At 46.1% G+C, this 22,373-nt stretch overlaps 1 protein-coding gene across 2 annotated transcripts in view; it reads right to left on the bottom strand.

Moving 5' to 3' along the window:
- Positions 1 to 17,325: 17,325 nt before the first annotated feature.
- Positions 17,326 to 22,373, bottom strand: part of PRMT2 (protein arginine methyltransferase 2) — a 30,210-nt gene continuing 25,162 nt past the window's right edge. The window contains exons 8-11 of one of the 2 annotated variants that reach the window (XM_030805998.1): positions 21,338 to 21,467; positions 20,357 to 20,493; positions 18,703 to 18,874; positions 17,326 to 17,977 (exon numbers count right to left, since the gene is read on the bottom strand). In XM_030805998.1, coding sequence (XP_030661858.1) covers positions 17,945 to 17,977; positions 18,703 to 18,874; positions 20,357 to 20,493; positions 21,338 to 21,467 — 472 coding nt within the window. In that variant the 3' untranslated portion in view covers positions 17,326 to 17,944. The remainder of the gene's footprint in view (positions 17,978 to 18,702; positions 18,875 to 20,356; positions 20,494 to 21,337; positions 21,468 to 22,373) is intronic. The other variant, XM_030805999.1, reaches the window with a different exon arrangement.

Genomic DNA, 22,373 nt, shown 5'->3' with positions numbered 1-22,373 from the left:
CAGGTCTTTGTTCTTAGAACTCCCAAGATGGGGGTGGGCTGCTCCCAAGATGGTGGCAAGCCTTTTGTTCTCTGACCTGGGATTCTTGGCCTCATGGATTCCAAGGACTGGAACCTTGGGCCATGCGGTGAGTGTTACAGCTCTATTAGAAGCCATGGGTCACGGAAGAGAACCATGGAACCCAGTGACTAGTGTTCAGCTCGATTAGGACGAACCCGGGCACTTAGCCACGCAGGAACAATGAAGAGTCTCAAGCCCCATTGGGAGCAGCAACGGGCACCTCACTAGATCAGAAGTGCAGGGGACACCCTGCCAGATCCAGAGGGGTGGAAGTCAGGAGCGGGTCTGCAACGCGGTGATCAGCAGTGGTGTACGGCAAGTGAAAGCTCAGCTCGAGCCAGGACAAACACGAACCAGAAGAGTATGCAGCTGCAAGATTTAATAGCGTGAAAACAGAGATCCCATACAATGGGAGGGAACCCAAAGGGGGTTGCCACTGCCAGCTGGAATGCGGGGGGCTTGGGGGTTCTATCCTGATCATCGTCCCTACCCCTATGCTCTCAACTGATAGATGATTGACTATTTCTTTACCTCCTGCTTTTAGCCTAATTGGTATTTTAGTGAGCTCTCCTTACTACCTGATTGGTTGGGTGTGACCTGAGTTACAAACCCCGTGTTTCAAGGTGCGTGCATTCACCTTCCCCAGCTAGGCTTAGGAATTCTTAGTCGGCCTAGGAAATCTAGCTAGTCCTGTCTCTCATTACCATCACAGTATGGAAGTGCTTAACTGTGACTTAAATTGTAGAGCCTCAGATTTTAGATCTGGAAGAGCCATGGATTTTAATCCATGCTAGGAGAGGCTCGAGGTTACTCTGGAGAAACACGTAGTTTGGGGAGGATGGAGATTGATGGGTGGGATCTCATTCCCCAGCTCCTTCAATTAGTCTGATCTATTTTATAAATCAGTTATTGGAAATCTCATGCTATCAAATTTCACAATAATGTGCTTTAGTGTACAAGAACTTTGAAATTCATTTTCAGGGGAACTCAATAGATCTTTTAAATCTAGAAATTCCTAAACTTTATTTCTGGAAAATGTTCTTGATTTTTAAGTTGAGATATAATTCACATACTATAATTTACTCATTTAAAGTGTTCAATTTAGCACTTTCTGGAAGTAGCACAGACTTCACCACCATTTAACTCTAAAACATTTTCAGCACCCCAGAAAGAAACACTGTATTTCCCATTTTTCCCTCTTCCAACCTCTGGCAATCATTCCTTTTTGAGGCTGAATAATATTCCATTGTGTGGAAATACTTCATATTATTTATCCGCTCATCAGTTGGTGGACGTTTGGGTTGTTTCTACTTTTTGGCTATTATGGATAATCCTGCTATGGACATCTGTGTACAAGTTTTTGTGTGGACATATGCTTTTAATTCTTTTCAGTATGAAGGGAATTCTCTTTAGTATGAAGAATTGAGTAGAATTGATGGGTCAAAGAGTAATTCTATGTCTTACTTTTTGAGGAACTACCAGACTGTTTTCCAGAGCAATTGTACCATTTAAATCCCACTGATTTCTTTTCTGACATTTTTATTCCTTCTGTCTGCTTTTTTTTTTCTTTTTGTGAAATTCTATTTTAAACTCCGAAGATGAATCAGGAAAATCAACGCAGCTTCTTCAACAAATAAATTACAAGAAAATGATATATAGGAGATATAATGGAAATGTATAAATTATAATGACTTAAAAACACATCAGCTAATCACAATGTATGAACTTTATTTGGGAACATAGATGGAACAGAATTGTCTTGTTTCTGGTTGTTCTGAAAGGCCATAGAAATATAGGAGTTTGTTATTTTCATTGTCTATTTACATATATGTTTAAAATTCTCCATATAAGGGTTTTAAAAATTCCATTGCAAGCCTTATGTTTTAAAATGTACTCAGAATTTGTTTTAATCGGGGATGTTAAGACCTGCAGACATGGAAGTGACTGTCCCATGGAAATATGTTCATACTCACAGATCCCTAGAAATAGGAGGCACAGGGAAGCCCCTGACAGAGGCAGAAGGAGAGAGGGAAAGGCATGGGCAGGAGCTTCTGCTGTGGTCTCTGTGGGACAGCAAGGCCAGGCAGGGCAGGCAGGCTTAGGCTGTCCGGCATGAATAGCTTCAGCAGGCTCTGGGGCATAGGGGCCATCTCTAGTTGCCTAATACCTGGCCCTGGGGTGATGAGGGAAGAGCGGTATTGTCTCCTACAGTATCAGAGCCAGATAAAGTAGGTGGTTAGGAGTATTGGTTCTGGACTGGTAGTTTAATTGGCTGGCCCTGGGAAAGGCAATCTTTTCCCAGTAAACCCCAGATGCTAGAACATCAAGAAAACAGAAAATAAGAAAATATAATTAATGCATTCCATATGCACAGATGGAGTCTTCCTTTGCTTCCACGGAGGAAGAGTCCACAGAAGCCTGGCACTCCTGGACCTGAGGAAACCCTGAAAATGTTGGTATCTGCAGATCCTCTCCAAAAAGAGGTCGCCAATCTCCTAAGACTGCAAGCCTGACCCTAGCATTCTGGGAGCCAAGAGGGAGAAACAGTCTGAGGATCTCCCTGCTCAGTAAATTGGCTTTTACTAAATACTCTCTTTGCAAAAGCAGCATTATCCAGTGTCCTGGAGCTTAGAAAAGTTCTGTTTCAAAGTCTGAAGAAAATAAATTGTTTCTTTTTCCAATGTCGGGGAGGAGTATTTGCCTGCCAGTATGGACTGAGGGGTCTTGGGATCACACTCTTCCCAATCAGCTTTGAACCGACCTTTCTGTGTCTGCCTCACCATCTCTACTTATCTAGACACGTGGAAACCCTAACACAAGCCCTTTTGGGAGTCTGTGGTGTGGCTCAGCTGCCTCTGTAGGCATCTCTGTTCCCAGTGGGCTTTGAACCAACCCTCTGTGTCTGCCTCACCATCTCTTCTGCTTACCTAGACACGTGGAAACCCTAATCCAAGCCCTTCTAGGAGTCTGTGGTGTGGCTCAGCTGCCTCCGTAGGCATCTCTTGGGGTTAAACGTTTTCCACTCTGCTAAGGCAGTGCCATCTATTCTTCTGCTTCATCTTCAGAAGAGACTGAGTCCTTCCCCACCCTCCACGCCAAGTCTGTAGCACCCTTGAGGCCACAGGGTTGCTGCCATAGGATTTTTGTACTGAGTGCTCTCTTTCCAAGCAACTGTGAGAGATTTCTATGGAGAAGGCCTCCGGGTTCCTGTCAAATCAAATTGTAGTTGAGTGTTGGGTGCTATTCAAGAAGCATCCACTTTTCTTCTTCCTAACAGAGCCCTGAATTATTTAGTCACATGGTTTGAAACATGGGGTGGGTGTTGGTTGACTTAACCTAACCACCACTGTCTCACCCTATGTCACAGTTACTGGTTCCAAGGTAGGTGCATAACTGAGGCTCATGCCAGGTGCCACACAGCACTCCCTTGGTCCCCCTAATGGACTTGGAGATGGGCAAGGGCCTCAGTTGTTCCAATTAGAGTCAAATACAAGTTGTGCTAGGTTGTTAGGAACAAGAATGTGCTTGTTCATGTTCCCTCTTTGATGAAAAATGCAGCCTCATAAATTATTCCTAGAGATTTTGCCACACTCAGAATGATTCTGACTTCACTGAAGGCATAGCAGAAAATCGGCAAGAGACTTGAGTCCTGGGTAGCATCCATGAGCTTCTTTTTGCTCAAATTCACCCTGAAGCCTAGCCTCCTTCTGAACTAGCCACATGAGTCAATAAAGTGCCTTCTTATTAAAGTCAAATTGAGCTGGATTTTTAGTTACTTGCATCTGCAGGTGTTCTGTGAAGCTGATCCTATTAGTTTGTATCTGAGAATATTTAGAGTGTTTCTCTCATGGTTGAGTCAATCATTTCAAGGATGCTTGGAGGGTAAAAAGAATGATCAATTGTGCTGCCAGGCACAATTCATTGGGCAATAGAAAGCTTTACTTACTGGGCAGTAGAAAGTTTCATTGTACATTAATTACATATCTTGTTTCTGTCTCAACCTCCTGTTTTTTTGTATGCAAAGGAGGTAAGAAAGTCCACATAAGTCCAGCAGCTAATATGCCTCTCAGGAATGATCCAAAAAAGAACTGAATTATGCAAGCCTTGTTAAAATTCATCATCATTCACATTTCTGAATATTTAAATTAGAAATTCAGAAAAAGTCATTTGTTTCAGAGGTAGTTTGTATGTATGTAGGTATTTTTTCAGGATCAAAAGTTTATTTTTATAGTCTGAGTTTAATTTACATATAATAAATTTACCAATTTTAAGTGTACAAATGAATGCATTTGGACAAATATATATAGTCATATACGCAACACTACCATTAAAATACATTTCATTACCTCCAAAATTCCCTCGTATGCTGCTGTATTCAGTGCCCTCCCCACACCACAGCTCCTGGCAGTTGCTTTCTTTCACTCTAGTTTTGTCTTTCTTAGAATTTGTTACAGGCCACAAGCAGTGACTCATGTCTGTAAATCCTAGCATTAGACTGAGAAGGGAGGATCACTTGAGCCCAGGAGTGGGAGACCAGCCTGGGCAACATGCATATGGCAAAACCCCATCTCAAAAAAAATACACACACAAAAAAAAAATTAGGTGTGATGGCCCACACCTGTGGTCCCAGCTACTCAGGATGAAGAAACACCTGAGCTGGAAGGTCAAGGCTGCAGTGATCTGTGATCACATCACTGCACTCCAGCCTTGGTGATAGAGTGAGATGCTGTCTCAAAAAAAAAAAGAATTTGATATAAATGGAATCATATAGTAAATTATCTTATACCTGGTTTCTTTCATATATTTTAATGCCTTTGAGATATGTCCATGTTGTTTCCAGTATATATGTCATTCTTCTTATGTTGGGTAGTAACCATTGTGGGAATATATTACAGCTTGCTTATCTATTCTTCAGTGATAAACTATTTTTAAAATGTTTGGCTATTAAGAAGAAAGTTGTTATGAATACTTATATTCAGGCCTTTGTGTAAACAGATTTTCACTTCTCTTGGTTGAAAACATAGAAGGAATTATTATTTTTTGAGTTATGGATTTTTAAACGACTATCAGTTTCTTTAAAAAATGTAAATTCTTAAATTTAAAAGTTTAGGATGTCTGACAAGCCTGACGAAAACAAGCAAAGGGAAAAGGATTCCCTATTTAATAAATGGTGTTGGGAAAACTGGCTAGCCATACGCAGAAAACTGAAACTGGACCCCTTCCTTACACCTTATACAAAAATTAACTCAAGATGGATTAAAGACTTAAACGTAAGACCTAAAACCATAAAAACCCTAGAAAAAAACCTAGGCAATACCATTCAGGACATAGGCATGTGCAAAGACTTCATGACTAAAACACCAAAAACAATGGCAACAAAAGCCAGAATTGACAAATGGAATCTAATTAAAGAGCTTCTGCAAAGCAAAAGAAACTCTCATCAGAGTGAACAGTCAACCTACAGAATGGGAGAAAATTTTTGCAATCTATCCATCTGACAAAAGGCTAATATCCAGAATCTACAAGGAACTTAAACAAATTTAGAAGGAAAAACCAAACAACCTCATCAAAAAGTGGGCGAAGGATATGAACAGACGCTTCTCAAAAGAAGACATTTATGCAGCCAATGAATATATGAAAAAAGATCTCATCATCACTGGTCATTAGAGAAATGCAAATCAAAACAACGACATACCACCTCACGCCAGTTAGAATGGCAATCATTAAAAAGTCAGGAAAAAACAGATGCTGGAGAGGATGTGGAGAAACAAGAACGCTTTTACACTGTTGGTGGGAGTGTAAATTAGTCCAACCGTTGTGGAAGACAGTGTGGCAATTCCTCTAGGATCTAGAACCAGAAATACCATTTGACGCAGCAGTCCCATTACTGGGTATATACCCAAAGGATTATAAATCATTCTACTACAAAGACACATGCACACGTATGTTTATTGCAGTACTGTTCACAATAGCAAAGACTTGGAACCAACCCAAATACCCATCAGTGATATACTGGATAAAGAAAATGTGGTGAGTACACACCATGGAATACTATGCAGCCATAAAAAAGGATGAGTTCATGTCCTTTGCAGGGACATAGGTGAAGCTGGAAACCATATTCTCAGCAACCTAACACAAGAACAGAAAACCAAACACTGCATGTTCTCTCTCATAAGCGGGAGTTGAACAGTGAGAACACATGGACACAGGGAGGGGAACATCACACATCAGGGCCTGTTGGGGGGTTGGGGGCTAGGGGAGGGATAGCATTAGGAGAAATACCTAATGTAGATGATGGGTTGATGGGTGCAGCAAACCACGATGGCACGTGTATACCTATGTAACAAACCTGCACGTTCTGCACATGTATCCCAGAACTTAAAGTATGATTTAAAAAAAAAAAAAGAAAGGAAAAAAAACAGAAGCAGAACAGATCATTTTTTAAAAATCAAAATTTTGGTAAAAAAACAAAAAACCAAAAAAATAAAAATAAAAGTTGAGGATGTCAACTAATTCTTAACAACTTTCAATTAGAAATCTAGTGCAAAAGAATACTGCTTAAAAGTAGAGTGAAATGTTAACTACATTGGAAATACAAATAGTTACAAATTTTAGAATTTTTAACACAATTGAGAATTTTCAGCTTACAATTAGGTGGATTTAGAAATATCGGAACACCTCTGCTAAGGGGATGGTGTGGCATCTGTGGAAGTCTGCTTGCACACAGCTGGAAGCCTTCAGGGGTAAAAACAAACTACTTCTCTTCCTGGGATTCAGGCATATCCAAATATATCTGGTGAACAGATAGAACTTTATTGTCAAATCTATTTAAAGGGCTAGACAATGGGGTAGGGAGGAGACTCAGAAGCCCCCAGGAAGGAATCATTCTGAGTGAAAAACACAAATAAAAAACCTAACACACATATTAGTCCAGTAATTTCTATAGTTATTCATGAAATGCTTGATGTGCTTCCTTTCTATATTAGGAACTGCTACAGGCATGGGCACACCACGCCAAGCAAATCAAGGTAAAGCCCTTACAAGCACGAGGCTCACTTCCATGGAGGGAAGAAAGAAAATAGACATACAACACTGACAGCGTAGAGTACAATGGGCAGGAATCAAGTAGAGTAAGGGACAGATAATGATGGCCTAAGCTGCTGTTTTAGGTAGAGTAGTTAGAAAAGGCCACTGAGATGAGACTCCATTTGAACAGAGACTTGCAGAAAGAGACAAGGCTGAAGCAGGCAGATCACTTGAGTTCAAGAGTTCGAGACCAGCCTGGCCAACATAGTGACACCCTGTCTCTACTTAAAAAAAAAAAAAATAGCCGGGCATGGTGGTGGGTGCCTGTAGTCCCAGCTACTCAGGAGACTGAGGCAGGAGGATTGCTTGAACCCAGGTGGTGGAGGCTGCAGTGAGCTGAGATCACACCACTGCACTACAGCCTGGCAGCCTGGGTGACAGAGCAAGACTCTGTCTCAAAAAGAAAAAAAGAGACAAGACAAAGTTGTGTGTGGTGATTTCTGGCAGAGGGAACAGAAGGTTGGAGGCTCTGAGGCAGGAGGGATGGGCAGGTCTGAAGAGTAGACGGCAGTGCAGTGAGAGGGCCATTAGCAAGGGCCTGGGTGGGAGAAGAGCCATCGGTGAGGTGGGCTGTGAGACAGATCCCCAAGGGGCTTCTGGGTCAGGCAAGGGTTCTGGGTTTACTCTGAGTGGGAGCAGAAGGTTCTGGAAGCTTTTGAGCAATAGCAACCCCAACTCCATCCTGGTCAGAACGGAGGGTTATTGTGACGATGGCCTTCTCTTTTCTCAACGCACAGATATGAGCCTTCAGGGAGACATTTCTAATGGAAAAACTGAAACGAAAGCTACACCTAGGACATTGGGGGCCATGCAATTTTCCTGTGAGATTCCATTAGGACTCTGCAACCCAGAGGAACTCTCTCCAAGAATCTCCTCACACCTTGCGCACAGGGAGGGCAGCCCAGCAGGCGGAGGCCCCTGGCAGGCCCGGGGGTGCGGACACTTGGGGCGTCCCTGCGGTGTCCTCTGCACGGCTGGCTGGGGAGGGAGAAGGCCAAGCCGGTCGTGCTGCTCCAGACTCTATGACAGCAGAGACTTTACTCACCTTTGCTTTTCCCAGGCCCTCCCTTTCCTCCTCCTCCCTCTCACTTACCTTCTCCTCCTTTTCTTTACTTGTTCTCCACCAACCTGATTTTTCTTTTGTGCTTGGCTTGTGGAGGATTATTTCTGCATGGCATAGGAAGGAGATTGTGAAAGCCCACTGCTATAGGAAGGATTCCCGAAACTAAAGTATCCGTAAGTGTCAATTTTAAGCAGCTAAATGAATCCAGTCAATGGAATGACAAATTGCCAAATCATGTCTTATGCCCAGCTGACAAGAAATCCCTGGAGCATATATAAACCAAGGAACAGGTGCAACTCCAAAAAAAGCATTCAAGATGAGTTACAAAGATTATGACAAGGTAAGACGGAGCCAGAACCACTAGTTCAAGATTAGATAAAAAAGAATTACATTGTAGCTAGATATTTATTTGTTTAAATATACCACTTTATAATACCATTTATTTGCAGGAATAATTATTAAAAATTCAGTCAAATTATTTTAAGGAAGAGTACAGAATTTTTCTATTTTAATCTGGGTTCTGTAGTTTAGACTATCGGTTTCTCCCCTAAGATTCTATTTCTAACTAGTAACAGTGTTTTCTACCCTTATGCCACTTGAGTGGGAGGACATTGTTGGTCCAATACTAATTCTGCAAACTGCAACTTACAAGATTTTACAACATAGTCTTAATTCTTTCCCTAAAAATCCACACATGGCATGGGGTTGGGGGTTAGAATATTTCGAGTGAACAGAAAGAATTAAAGGTACTCGCAAACACAAAATTTACTTCTCCTTGGTCCACATACAGACGTGGAGATACAGATTAAATTGCTACTTCTTGAGTCATGTACATTAGGCCTAAGTCCCAATTCTGCCATTTGGCATCACATTGGTCAGGCTACTACTACTTTTACGTATTTAAAATATAGGGATAATAATAATACCGACCTTATAGGGTCATTGGTAGGATGAAGTGAGATTTTGCCTGACCGACACTTAGCCAGGTTTCTGTATTATAGTAGGTGTGCTATAACTAGCTATATTAGGGTTGTTCCTACTGGTCTTTTACCTAGATGATTACTTCTAAATTAAATAAAAATAGATAACTGAACATTATTTATACAATTTTTTGCTGTTTTTTATTTCTATAAATTTATGGGGTACATAAGAAATTTTGGTACATGTATATAATGCATAGCGGTCAAGTGAAGGTACTGAGGACAGCCATCACCCGTAAAATCAATTTTTGTTAAGTACAGTCCCCCTGCTCCACTATCAAATATGGAATTAATTCCTTCTGTCTTACCATATGTTTGTCCCCATTAACCCAGTCCTCCTCTTCCTCTCTTTTCTCCCACACTCATCCTTCCCAGTCTCTGTTATTTATTTTTCCCCTCTTGACCTCCATGTGATCAAATATTTTAGTTCCCACATACAAGTGAGAACATGCAATATTTATTTCTTTGTGTTTGGATTATTTCACTTAAGATAATTCTCTCCAGTTCCATCCATGTTGCCACAAATGACATGTTTTCTTTCTTTTTACGACTGAATAGAATTCCATTGCGTATATATATGACATTTTCTTTATTCATTCATTTGTTGATGAAAACGGGTTGATTATATATATTTGCTATTGTGAACAGTGCTGCAATAAACATTCCAAGTTTAGGTATATCTTTTATATATTGATTTCTGTTCCTTTGGATAAATAGGATGTGTACATGAAAAATCCAAAGAAATTTATAATTAACAAGCAAAGTAATTAGATACAAGGTAGTATACACGAATCAAATGTATTTTGAAACAAAAGCAACAATTAGAAAATTATTTTTTGAGATAAGATCTTACTCTGTCACCCAGGCTGGCGTGCAGTGGCACAAACTCACTGCAGCCTTGAACTCTTGGGCTCAAGCAGAGTCCTCCCACCTCAGCCTCCTCCCATCTCAGCCTCCTCCCACCTCAGCCTCCTCCCATCTCAGCCTCCCCAGTAATTAGGATTACAGTCAGGTACTACCACGCTTGGCTAAATTTTTTTTTTTTTAGAGATGGGGTCTCCCTATGTTGCCCAGGCTGGTCTTGAACTCCTGGCCTCAAGTGATCCTCCTGCCTCAACCTCCCATAGCGCTGGGATTACAGGAGTGAGCCACTGTACCTTGCCTGAAAATTAATTTTTAAATGACATCATTTACAATTGCATTAAAAATATCAAACACTTAGGAACTAGTGAAATGTGTGCAAGAAAACTATAAAACATTGACATAAATTAAAGAAGAGTATCTCCAAATAAATAGAGATACTCCATGTTCATGGGCTGAAAGTCTTTATATTGTAAAATATAAATTATTCCTCCACATAATCTATAGAATCTAAGCAATCCCATTCAACATCCCGGCAGGTATTTTTATGGAAATTAGCCAGTTGATTCTAAAATTTATATGGAAATGCAAAAGGCTAAAATAGCAAATACAATTTCAAAGAATAACAAAGTAAGAATATTTAGAATACTAGATATCAAGACAGTAATTCAAACAGTATGATATGGACATGAGAATAAATAAAACAGACCAGTGAAAGAGAATAGTGTTTAGTGAGCATACCTCTTTGGAAAACCACTTAGCAGAATCAGTTAACACTGAACATATGCACACCCTACAGCCCCACAAATCCCCTCTCTTCTAGGTACAGAATAATGCCCCCGCAACATAAATATCTAGCTACAATATAATTAGTATGTCTCCATACTAATCCCCAGAATCTATGCATACGTTACCGTACATGGCAAAAAAGAATTAAGGTTATAGGTAGAATTCAGTTGACCTGATCAGCTGACCTTAAAATAGAGAAATGATCTGGGATTATTCGAGTGGCTGCAAACCTAATGAGATGAGTCCATAAAAGGGAAGGAAGAAGAGCCTGTGAGAGGGGTTTGACCTACCCTTGCTGGTTTTGAAGATAGTCGAAGGGTCCTCAAGCCAAGGCATGCGGATGGCTTCTAGAAGCTGGGAATGGCCCTCATCCAGCAGGAAAATGGGAATCTCGGTCCTACAATCACAAGGAATTGAATTCTGCCCACAGCCCAAATGGGCAGGAAGTGATTCTCCCCTAGAACCTCCAGGAACAAACACAGCACTGCTGGCACCTTGATTTTAGACTCTACTGGACTGCTGATCTACAGAACTGTAAAAATATAAATTTGTGTTCTTTTAAGGCACAAAGTTTGTAGTAATTTGTTACAACAGCAATTGAAAATGAATACAGCAGCAGAATAAACAAAAATCCTGACATATGTCACTGCAGGCCACCCCCTTGGTTCCTGAGCAAGTATACATGTGTGCACATACACAAGCACATGCCCCTCCCCATACCGAGAATTCCAAAAAGACTGCACCTATTATAATGCAATGGCCCTTCTTTCAACCGTAAAAGCCCTTGTCCTCTTCCAATGGGAGACGGCCTAGAGTCAGATCCACACAGGTCATTCCACAAGTCCAGGATCTGAGGATGCCGTCCACCCCTCTGGGAAGGTATAACTGCAGTTTCATGATCTTGCAACCTCTAGGCTCCAGAAAAATTTAACTATTACCAAGGTACCTAATCTAATCAAGGAGAGAAAACAATTTGAGCCAAAAAATTAGAGAGAGTCAGGTACAGTAACCGTGGTCCAAACAACACGTTGCAGCCCCCTGGGCAGTGCGGAAGGGAGACCCTTGGTCAGATGGACAATTCGGCTGATGCAGGTTCTGTCTGTGTGGAAGATGTGGTTTCTGCTCCCTTTTATTCTCTGTGGCCCTGCCAGAGAGGAGCCTCGTGAAGGGCTGTGGCCCAGGATGGAGCAGCCATGAAAGCCCACATTCTGAGGGTGGGTGAGGAACCTGAGGTGGCTCAGGGGACGGAACGGTCATAGGGTTAGGGTTAGGGTGAGGGGCCTGAGGTGGCTCAGGGTTAAGGTTAGGGTTAGGGTGAGGGGCCTGAGGTGGCTCAGGGGACGGAACGGTCATAGGCTCCCGCATGCCAGGCCAGGGCACTGTGCTGCATCATTCTCTCCAACGCTGTGTTGATGCCTATCAATTGATTCTGGCTGTAAACAAACATTTTCCTCTGAATCTTGCCGTTCTTCCTGCCCTGTCTCCAGACCTTTAATCCATGACTTCTATCCCTGCCTCCTCTCTGGCTCCAAGCAGTGGGAACAGAGAGCTGAGGTAGCACCAACACCCCCAGGAACTCTGCTCAGCCCCCAAGCCATGAAGAAGTGAGAACTTGCACCAGGAGCAAACATAGCAAAAGGGGTTTGTGAGGGTACAGGATTCTCTGCTCCCCCATCCTGACTTCCAGAATACCGGTTTCATGGTTCCCTGCCCAACTTTGTCATGGGGAAAGGAATTCAGATTTATGGTTCAAAAAGATGATTGTGGGACTGTAAGTGGCCCTGGTCCCCGGCCTCGGGAAGGAGCACATCTTTACAATCTCAATACACCTTTCCAGCTGGTGGCTGTCTGCTGTCATATTAGTAGTACTGAAGCTACATTTGTCTGTCTTGCATTGCCTCACCGATGGCCTCAATAAGCAGCCAACACTCCCTAACACAGCCATGGCTTTCTACCAAGAGTGCTAGACACCAAGCCATGATACCTTTGCTAAGTAATGAACACTGCATAATTTTAGATAAATTAAAGTTTTAGATAAGTCCAAGGCTCATGGATATACCCTAATCCAATCATAAAATAAAGCTCACATCCAGATTCATTTAGTTACTTGATCATTACTAGGAATTTTCCTTGTTACAAAATCCAGAGAAAGGGGCTCAGTTTGATATTCATATTATCTTAGTTATCTATTTTCAAGATGGAAGAAAAACGACTCTGGATGACACAACGGATCCCCGCAGAGCACTCCTCAGTTTAGAGAGACGGAAACTGAGGCCTGATCACTGTCCTCTTGAAAGGCTGTAGCAAAACGGGACCCAGAAGCAAAGTTTTCCATCCCTGGACCCAGTTACTGTCCTTGGTCAAAGCTCAGACTGTGAAATCCTTGCCTAGATTCGATTCTGAAGAGAGGGAAGAAGAAGGGGGAGGAGCTTGAAGAGAGGAAACCTGGGAAGGGCCGATGGGGCCTCCGTGGGATCGTGGGATCGCTGAGGCTTGTTTAGGAGTCTCCAGCTGCGGCGGCAGAGGGGCTGCACCCAGGGACGCTGGACAGCGGCAGCAGGGAGCTGAGGAGAAGTCCATCCCCAAACTCCACCCACTGCAGTTAAGAGTATAGCGACTTGGTCTTAGAAAACCTGGGCCCTCTCTATTTTGAGGTCTGGAACAGCTGGAACAGTCTGGCTGCAAGACGCATGCAGGACGCAGATCTGCCCCACATCCACTGTTGTTCTCCACTACTCCAATTAACTTCATAAAACTTAAAGTAGGAATGTGTTGCTGACATGGCAATACTTGGATTTTGTTTGCTGTGCTTTCTGAAAAATCTCGTTCCATTAATTTAATTTATTAATGTTTTCGTATATCCTTATTTGTTTTCCATTTTATGAACACTATGACGAATGAAAACAAAAGCATTTCTTGTTCCACAGCCCGATGCCAAGGTGAGCAGTTTCCAGTGCAAGTCAGGGGCCCTGGGAAGACTTCAACAAGCAGCTCTGGAAAACGAGGAGGCTCCACCCTGGAGAAGCCGCATCTCAGCCGTCACCCCGGGTGGGGTGAGACCAGGAGGCGTTTCCATGATTTATGTAACACCTCGCTCCCAAAAGCATCTGAAGCATTTCACACACGTACACGCCTCGGGCAGAATTAAGAGTTAAATAAAGGCTCCTGGACACAGACGTTCCCATCAGGGAGGCCTTCGTTTCCAGGGGTCGACGCGTGGGAGCTTCCTCCGTCCAAGCGCAGCGGGTATTTGCAAAAGAATAAGCTCCCCCAAGAAGGGTCCTCAGAAGAGCGCAGACCTCCGGCCGGAGGCGGTCCTGAGCGTTAGGGCTGGGCCGACTCGAGGGCGGGTCCTCTCCGCCCTGCGGTCCCCTGTCTGCCCAGCGTCCAGCTCAGAGGGGCTCTTCGCTCCCAGAGGACGTGCCTCTCCCGACGCCTTGCGGACTTCCCCTCCCAGGAACGGCGGAGTTCTGCACGGACGCGGCGGGAGAAAGCAGCGGGTTAGGGTCTGGGCTTTTTGTGGCTCGAAGGACACACGGAGGGAAGCATCCGCGCGTGGGAACAAGGACTTCTCCCAACTCCTTCCAAGTGGGTCGTCCACGGACGCACGGGCTTTCCGAATTCGCCCCGTGTTATCCCTGCTGGCCACTTGCTAGCGCCGCGCACACCTGCGGATAAGGAAACCAGTATTTTTTTGAACAGCGTCCTCCAGGAGAAAACCGTCCAGTTTTGAGCCTCCGCCCACCCCCAGAGGAAACCCGACAGATTTGTGCCACGGTTCCTAATACCTAAGTGAGAAGCAGACACCTGGCAACCCCGGCAAAGGCGCGTCTTAGGCTCACTGGACGCTCCCTGCACCCGGTCCCTCTGGCTGCCGAGCCCCCAGCGCCTTCCCGTTTCGGAAAGAGGCGGGCACAGACCCCTCAGGGTGTCCCGGGGGACGGCAGGTCCGGCTGGTAGCTCCAGGAAGAGGCGGGGCGCTGGGACCCCAGCGCTGGGAGCTGCGCGCACTGGGATCCGCTGGCCGCCTTCCGCGTGAGCCCGGCAGCACAGAGCCCAGCAGGCGCACAGAGCCCACTAGACGCAAAGAGCCCACCAGGCACAGAGCCCACCAGCGCACAGAGCCCAGCAGGTACAGAGCCCACCCAGGCCCACCACAGAGCCCACCAGGCACAGAGCCCACCAGACGCACAGAGCCCAGCAGGCACAGAGCCCTCTGCATCATTGCTCACCTGTATCAGGGCTTTTAGGCCCAGATGCCAACAAAGTTAGAATCCAAGTGAGCATCTGGGCCCCCAGTGGTTACAAAGCTGAGCAATAAGTACGAAGTCATGCCTGTCTTTTGTGCTCTGTCACTCAGGCTGGAGTGCAGTGACGTGATCTCAGCTCATGGCAACCTCCGCCTCCCAGGTTCAAGTGATTCTCCTGCCTCAGCCTCCTGAATAGCTGGGATTATAGGTGCGCGCCACCACACTCGGCTAATTTTTGTATTTTTAGTAGAGACGGGGTTTCATCATATTGGCCAGGCTGGTCCTGAACTCCTGACCTCAGGCGATCTGCCCGCCTCGGCCTCCCAAGTAGCTGGGACTACAGGTGTGCACCATCATACCCAGCTAGTTTTTAAGATTTTGGAGAGGCAAGGTCTTGTTATGTTGCCCAGGCTGGTCTCAAACTCTTAGGCTCAAGTAATCCTCCTGCCTTGGCCTACTGAGGCACTGGGATTACAAGCATGAGCCACCGCATTTGGATGAGATGCCTTTTCTAATGACCACGTATGAAATTGCACCCAGACCACCAGCCTCCATGTCCATGATAGAAAATCCTGACACAGGCTGGGCACTGTGGCTCACGCCTGTAATCCCAGTACTTTGGGATGCCAAGGTGGGCAGATCACCTGAGGTCAGGAGTTCGAGACCAGCCTGGCCAACATGGTGAAACCCCATCTCTAAAAAAATACAGAAATTAGCCAGGTGTGGTGGTGCATGCCTGTAATCCCAGCTACTTGGAAGGCTGAGGTAGGAGAATCGCTTGAACCCGGGAGGCAGAGGTTGCAATGAGCCGAGATCACGCCACTGCAGTCCAGCCTGGGCAACAGAGTAAGACGCCGTCTCGAAGAAAAAAAAAAAAGAAAGAAAGAAAATCCTGACACAGCTTCTTCACAGCTCAATACTCAAAAAAAAAAAAAAAAAAAAAAAAAAGCCACCGAAAGGGAAAAGATATTCACAAATATATATGTGGTACAGGACTCAGCCAGATTATATCAGGAACACCTGGAATCTCAATTAGAAATAGAAAAAAAACAAACCCTAATAGTAAAATGGGCCAAAGACTTAAACAAGCACCTCAAAAACAGGATATCCAAATGAGCGGCAAATCTACAAAACTGGATTCATCAATGAAATGTATACCAAATCCACACGCCCACCAGAGCAGGTAAAATGCAAAACACAATACTGGGTGTTGACAGGGATGCCAACTCTCATGCACAGCTGGCAGGGATATTAGATTCCTCGACTTGAAAACCTGGTATACAGTGTACACCCAACAGAAATGTGTACATACGTGCGCCAAAACACATAACACAGAAATGTCCACAGTCTCAGTAATCATCACAGCTAAACCATGGCAACAACCCAGAAGGACACCATGTGAAACAAGATTCATAAACTGTGGTCTATTCATGCAGTTGAATACTATGCCACAGTGAAAAAATCAACCACACCACACTGTCTAAAATTCATAGATGAGTCTCACAAACAATGTTCAATTAAACAAGGCAGACACAAAAGAACACGTGTACGACTCTATTCAGGCAAGAGTAATCGACAGTTACAAGTCAGGACACCACCCTCGAGAGGGTGGGCACTGAGTGGAAGGGGAATCGGGGAATCTGTAGTGTGTCCTGGCCTGGATGCTGGTTACATGTGCATCCACTTTATAAAATGCCATCATCTATGTACCCACGACTAGCACTGTTTTCAATATATATTTGATATTTCAGTTTTGTTTTCTGGGGTTTTTTTTTGAGACAGGGTCTTGCTCTGTCACCCAGGCTGGAGTGCAGCAGTGCAATCCTAGATCACTGCAGCCTCAACCTCCTGGGCTCAAGTGATCCTCCCGCCTCAGCCTCCCGAGTAGCTGGGACTACAGGCACACGCCACCATGCCCCGCTAATTTTTGTATTTGTTTTGTAGAGACAGTATCTCGCTCTGTTGCCCAGGGTGGTCTTGAACTCCTGAGCTCAAGAAATCATCCCACCTCAGCCTCTCAGAGTGTTGGGATTACAGAGGTAAGCCACTGCACCCAGCCTATATTTCAATAAAATTTAATAAAAATCAAAACAATACAAAAAAAGTTATGGACATGTATCTACTGATGTGGAAGTTTTTTCACAATACTGAGAGAAACTTACAAAGCAATGCATATAGTATGATCCTGTAATTACAAAAAATAACATATATGCATAAAACAGGATACACAATGACATTCACTCATTTAAAAATATTTATTGAGCATGTGCGATGCACCAACACACAATTTATTTGGAAGACGTCTACACAACTATACTATCCCATGCAGAGTCCCATCGCGTACATCGCCACCTTAGCTCGCATGCTGAGCCAGGGCAGTGTTCCCTACATGCCACTGGCACAGCCCTGTGCAATCCTACGTCCCACATGAGTGGATGAGCGACGGCAGTAAGGGCACCACTAACACAGGAGGCGGGGACAGTCACTGTCACACGGTACACGGGCTGATATGCGTGCGTCCTAGGAGTGTAGACCTAGACGTAGCTTAGGAACATGGAGCTCCGACCTAGCCACGGGTCGGCACTGTGGGCACCACGGGTGAACACCTGGAAACACAGCCTACTTCTACAGGGCAGACACTGGGCAGCGGGGGTGGCCACGGCAGCTCCTGCCAAGCCCAAGCGTGTTTGTCTGTGAAGGACCCTGACGTCACCTGCCAGGCTGGGGAGGGGTCAGTGTGGAGTGAATGTTCACCGACTTTCACAGGAGTGTGCAGCAGCCAGGTGCAGCTTGGTTTGCTTGTGTTCATCACCCCTCAAGATATGCACACTGCTTTCCAAATAAAGCATCAACTATCATCTCCAGATGGGAAAGACTTTTTCTCCAACCTGAAAAAGATAAATGACGACAGGTCAATCAGATGATAAATCATTTGATTAACATGCTACATTTCCTAATGGTTTAATATTAGACAACAGTATTCAGGTGTAGAATTTTTTTAAATGACAAACTTTTAACAAAAACTTATTACAAAGCAAAGCACAAAACAATATAAAAAATGAAGGAAAACCATTTATTTTTATTTTCTTTGCCACATTATTCCTGAGTCCAAAGAAGAACATTCCATTTTCAGCAGCCTCTGAGCAAGGAAGCCTGAGTGAGCTGGGCGAGCTACACATGAATTCACACACGGATCCGAAGGCTGCCAGTCAGAACACGCATCACGGACAACACACCTAGACTAACTGCTGCCTGGGAAGCCACAGAGGCCTGTGTAAAGGGAGCGCCAAGGCACAGCTCAGGCTTCTGTCCATCTGGGGGCCCCTCTGGACATGGCACGAGGGGCCTCAGGCTGATGTGGGTCTCTGCTCTCCCTCACTCACCGTGTCACCTGAGGAAATGACTTCCCTTCCAGAGCCCTCCACTTCCTGGGCTGTCAGATGAGAAATGAAGCCAATAACAACAGGTGCTTTCTGTGTGAGGATTAAATCACTCCTGCACAAAAGGCATGGACCCCAGTGTGGGCCAGCATCTGCCATCACTACCACCACCCAGGCCTGTCTCCCTGAGGACCGGCACCCACAGGACAGAATCTTACAACTACGTATCTTACTTTTTGAGATGTGGGGTCTTGTCTGGAAGTGACAGCCCAGCTCAGAGCCACAGACATGTGCCTTCTCCACACTGGGTTTCTCTGCAACACAACTGAACCCGTCACCACGTCTCCTGTATGGACAGGGACTGGGTCGTCCATCATAAACAGCGTCTGCTTCCAGTGTGTGGTGCTGCAAGACAGGGGTGTGTGTGACCTGGAGGCTGAGCTAGGGCAGTCTCCACATGGCCCTCGGGGTGCTGACTCGGGCTCGCACTGGCTGTCACCCCCAACAGCACCCACACAGCCGGCAGTCCACCCTAAGGGCCTGGGGACACAAAGCTTGGCTTTTCAGGCTAACTCGGGGAACATATACCCCCCCCAGCCCTGTGATCTAAAGGGACTCTATGGGATACACTGGGATCAAAGTTATGCTGGTGAGACAGATCCTGCCAATGCAAACACAAGGCTGCTCCTGAGACCACTCAGATTCCAGGAGGTATGGACGGCTCACCCTGGGTGGCCCAGAGGATGCGGGAGCTCAGGGGACACACAGCTGCACTAAAGGTCCTGTGTGGTGCTGACTCCCCAGCCCACCAGGAGGACTGCTGTGCACCCCCTTCCTGCACCCTTGCCTAAGCTGCAGAGGCTGGTGATCTAGCTCCTGCTGTTAAACTGTGGTGTACACAGACAGAATCAGGTCCAAGGAGTCGCTTCTGTGAAGGTTACAAGATGAGGACAACTGTCACATTTGGGGGGAAATAGTAAAACGCTAGGATTCTGCACTGCGTTGCGTTGGAAACGTCTCTAAGTTCTTCAGGCTCTGTCTTCCCTCAAACTCCCACTGTGCATGGTGGGGCCAGCAGTGAAGTGGGGGGCTCCTCAGGTCCCCAGTTTTTCCCTGACTGTGGCCACACCCCTCACCCCAGCCTGTGACCCAGGTCACTGCCCCCTCCACGCCCCCAGACTCGGGGATGGGTATAACCGGCCTCCAAGCTGCCCACCTCCACCCGGTGATGGCACTGGAGGGGGCACCACAGGACTCTTGTGATGGGGACCACATGCCAGGCCAGGCCATTAACCCCGCACCTCTGCGACCTCCCTGGAGCCGGGGTCCCCTCGCGGGGCCACCACGCTGGGGAGTCAGCGGGCCAGGTGCCAGAGCGGGGCAGCCAACCCCACCCAAAGGGAAGGCCTGCAGGGCCCCGAAGGCAGCTCCACCGCCACGCATGCTCAGGGTGCTGGCGGGGAAATATGTCCCAAAAAACAAGCGTCTCCAAAAGCGTCAGGTGAACCCCGACGTCCTGTGGAGGCGCTTTGGGTCAGACTATGAAGAGCTGTGGCTGCTCCTCGGGGGCTGGAAGACAGGGAGCTCCTCTCGTTGGGGCTGTTGTTGGGCGGGACGCCCCAGGCTGGGCCGAGTGGTGGCGAGACCCGGAAGGGGGCACACAGGCTGCGGTGTCTACACCACCCCTGTGCCCCCACGCGCGCCGCCCCCACGCCACCGCCCGCACCCCCATGTGCCCCGCCCACCCACAGCTGCCACGCCGCGTCCCACCCCCTCCTGCGCGCCCCATCTCCGCGCCCCCCTACTCCCCTGCGCCCCATCTTCGCGCCCAGCCCCATCCTCCACGCCCCCCACCCCGCACCCCGTGCCCGCGCCCCGCACACTCACGGGTGGAAGGGCCCGGTGCTGAGCACCTGCGGCGGCTGCCCCTCCTGCAGGCTCTGGAAGTGGACGCTAAACCAGGCCGTGAAGCCGTGCAGGGTCCCCGCCTTCCTGATGTCGAAGCGCAGCTCGCCCCTCAGGGTCTGGGTCAAGCAGATGACAAGGCACGCGTGGGCACCGCCTGGCACCGCAGGGCCCAGGTTGGGGCGGCCCCCTCCGCGCGCCCCACGCAGACGCCGAACGCGTCAGGAACCGCAGAAAAGCCCCCCGCCCTGGGGAAACCACCCCTAAAACCCGCATCGTGAGCTCAGAGGCTTCAGTCAGAAACATTTCAAGCATCTGAGCTTTTTGCGCCCAATTTTCTGCCCCAGATTCCTGCGGAATCTTTTCGGCGCTCAGCTCTTCAAGTTAAGGAGTTGGAGAGCTCCAGGCTGGGCCTTTCCACAGCAGAACGAACTAAAAACCAAAGCGCGCCCGCGCCGCCACGCCCGCCCCATCTCCAGACGCGGCGCCAACTGGGGTGCCCGGCAGGGCGGGGGCGCGGGGAAACCGCCCAGAGCCCACGAGCGCCACCGCGCGGCCAGACAGGGATTCACGCAGGGAATTCTAACAATTCTGTCATGAAGGGTGGCTAAAAACACTCGAAAAAAACTGTAATGCAAATACCATAATGAAACGAAATATAATTTATTTGATTTTGAAGATGCTGAGAATATTAAACATAAATCTAAAATGAAGACGCTGGAGACATTTATAAAGAAAATGATGTACAATATGAAAGAATCAAAATAGAACGTAAAAAAGAAAGAAGACTGGAAAAAATCAGTAGCAAACGTTTTATAAACTCACTTGTTTGTATAATAAAATAATTAGTTATTCACTCACACCCCCAGCACTCACTGAAGGTTTATGATAAGCCAGGCTCTGGTCTGAGTGTTTCGTGGTCACTGACTATCGAATGTAAGGAGCAATTCAGCTTTTTCTCACCTCTAGATCAGAAATTTGCACGGTTCTCATGTCCAACTGCAATATAGTGCACGGTTCAGAGAGACAGTCTTCTGGTTTCAAAATGTGGTTATACTTGGGCTTTGAAAAAAACTCCTTAATTGCTAAAGATCTAGGGGAAAAGGTCAAAGCGACTGTTGAGAGAAATTGCAAACATCTTAGGCTTCAAAACACACATGTGGGACCACCGTGAGTGCTTTCCCTTCTGTGTCACCAGGATGCTAAGCCACTATCTGGGGTCCTGGAACCCCAGAGCAGCCCTCAGGCCTCCAGAGGCCCTGAGTGCCTCCCCCCTCTGAGAGGACCCAGACCCTACCCAGGTAACCAGAGACTTCCGGGGCCTGACCTGGAGGCATTAAGGAGCCTGCGAGTCACTGGGCACTTCCCTGTGAGGTCTCATTCATGGGATCTGAGCACACGGAAACCAACACTCACCCCTCATAACCTAGAGGACAAGGGGAGTTGCAGCGTGTCTTGCCTAGTTTTAGAATGTATTTGATTTCAAAATATCTTTTGTGGGTTTTCTATTAACAGTAAATGAACGCGGTATTCCTGCTGTAGGTTACTCTACAATAAACGAAAGGAACTAGAAGGGCTGAGGTGGCCCGAGTGAGTCTGAGTTTCAGGAGAAATACTTGCTCTGTTGCTACACAAATTCAACACAGAAACAGACACTAGACACCGCATGGCCCCTGCATGTCACCATTTGCCAACCCCCATCACTGGTTGCACTGGGCTTGTAAGTCACCTATTATTTACCACAGAAATGTTTTTAAAAATAAGCAAAGCAGTAACTTCTGAAATAGCAAATAAAAGTGAATGTTTTAATAAAGATTCCACTATATTTACATATTTATTTTTCTGATAAAAAAATTACGAATTTAAAAATTGGAAACTATGGACAAGCATAAAGAAAAGCTTAAATTACCCATATGCCTGTCTTAGCATTGTGATATACTTATTTTTATCCTCCAGACATATTTATATAAATTTATTTATGCAAGCAAACATCCATTCT

Source organism: Nomascus leucogenys, chromosome 25 (genome assembly GCF_006542625.1).
Source record: "Nomascus leucogenys isolate Asia chromosome 25, Asia_NLE_v1, whole genome shotgun sequence".
NCBI lineage: Eukaryota > Metazoa > Chordata > Mammalia > Primates > Hylobatidae > Nomascus > Nomascus leucogenys.
Note: the sequence above shows the minus strand (reverse complement) of the source record. Positions and strands in the feature narration are given on the sequence as shown.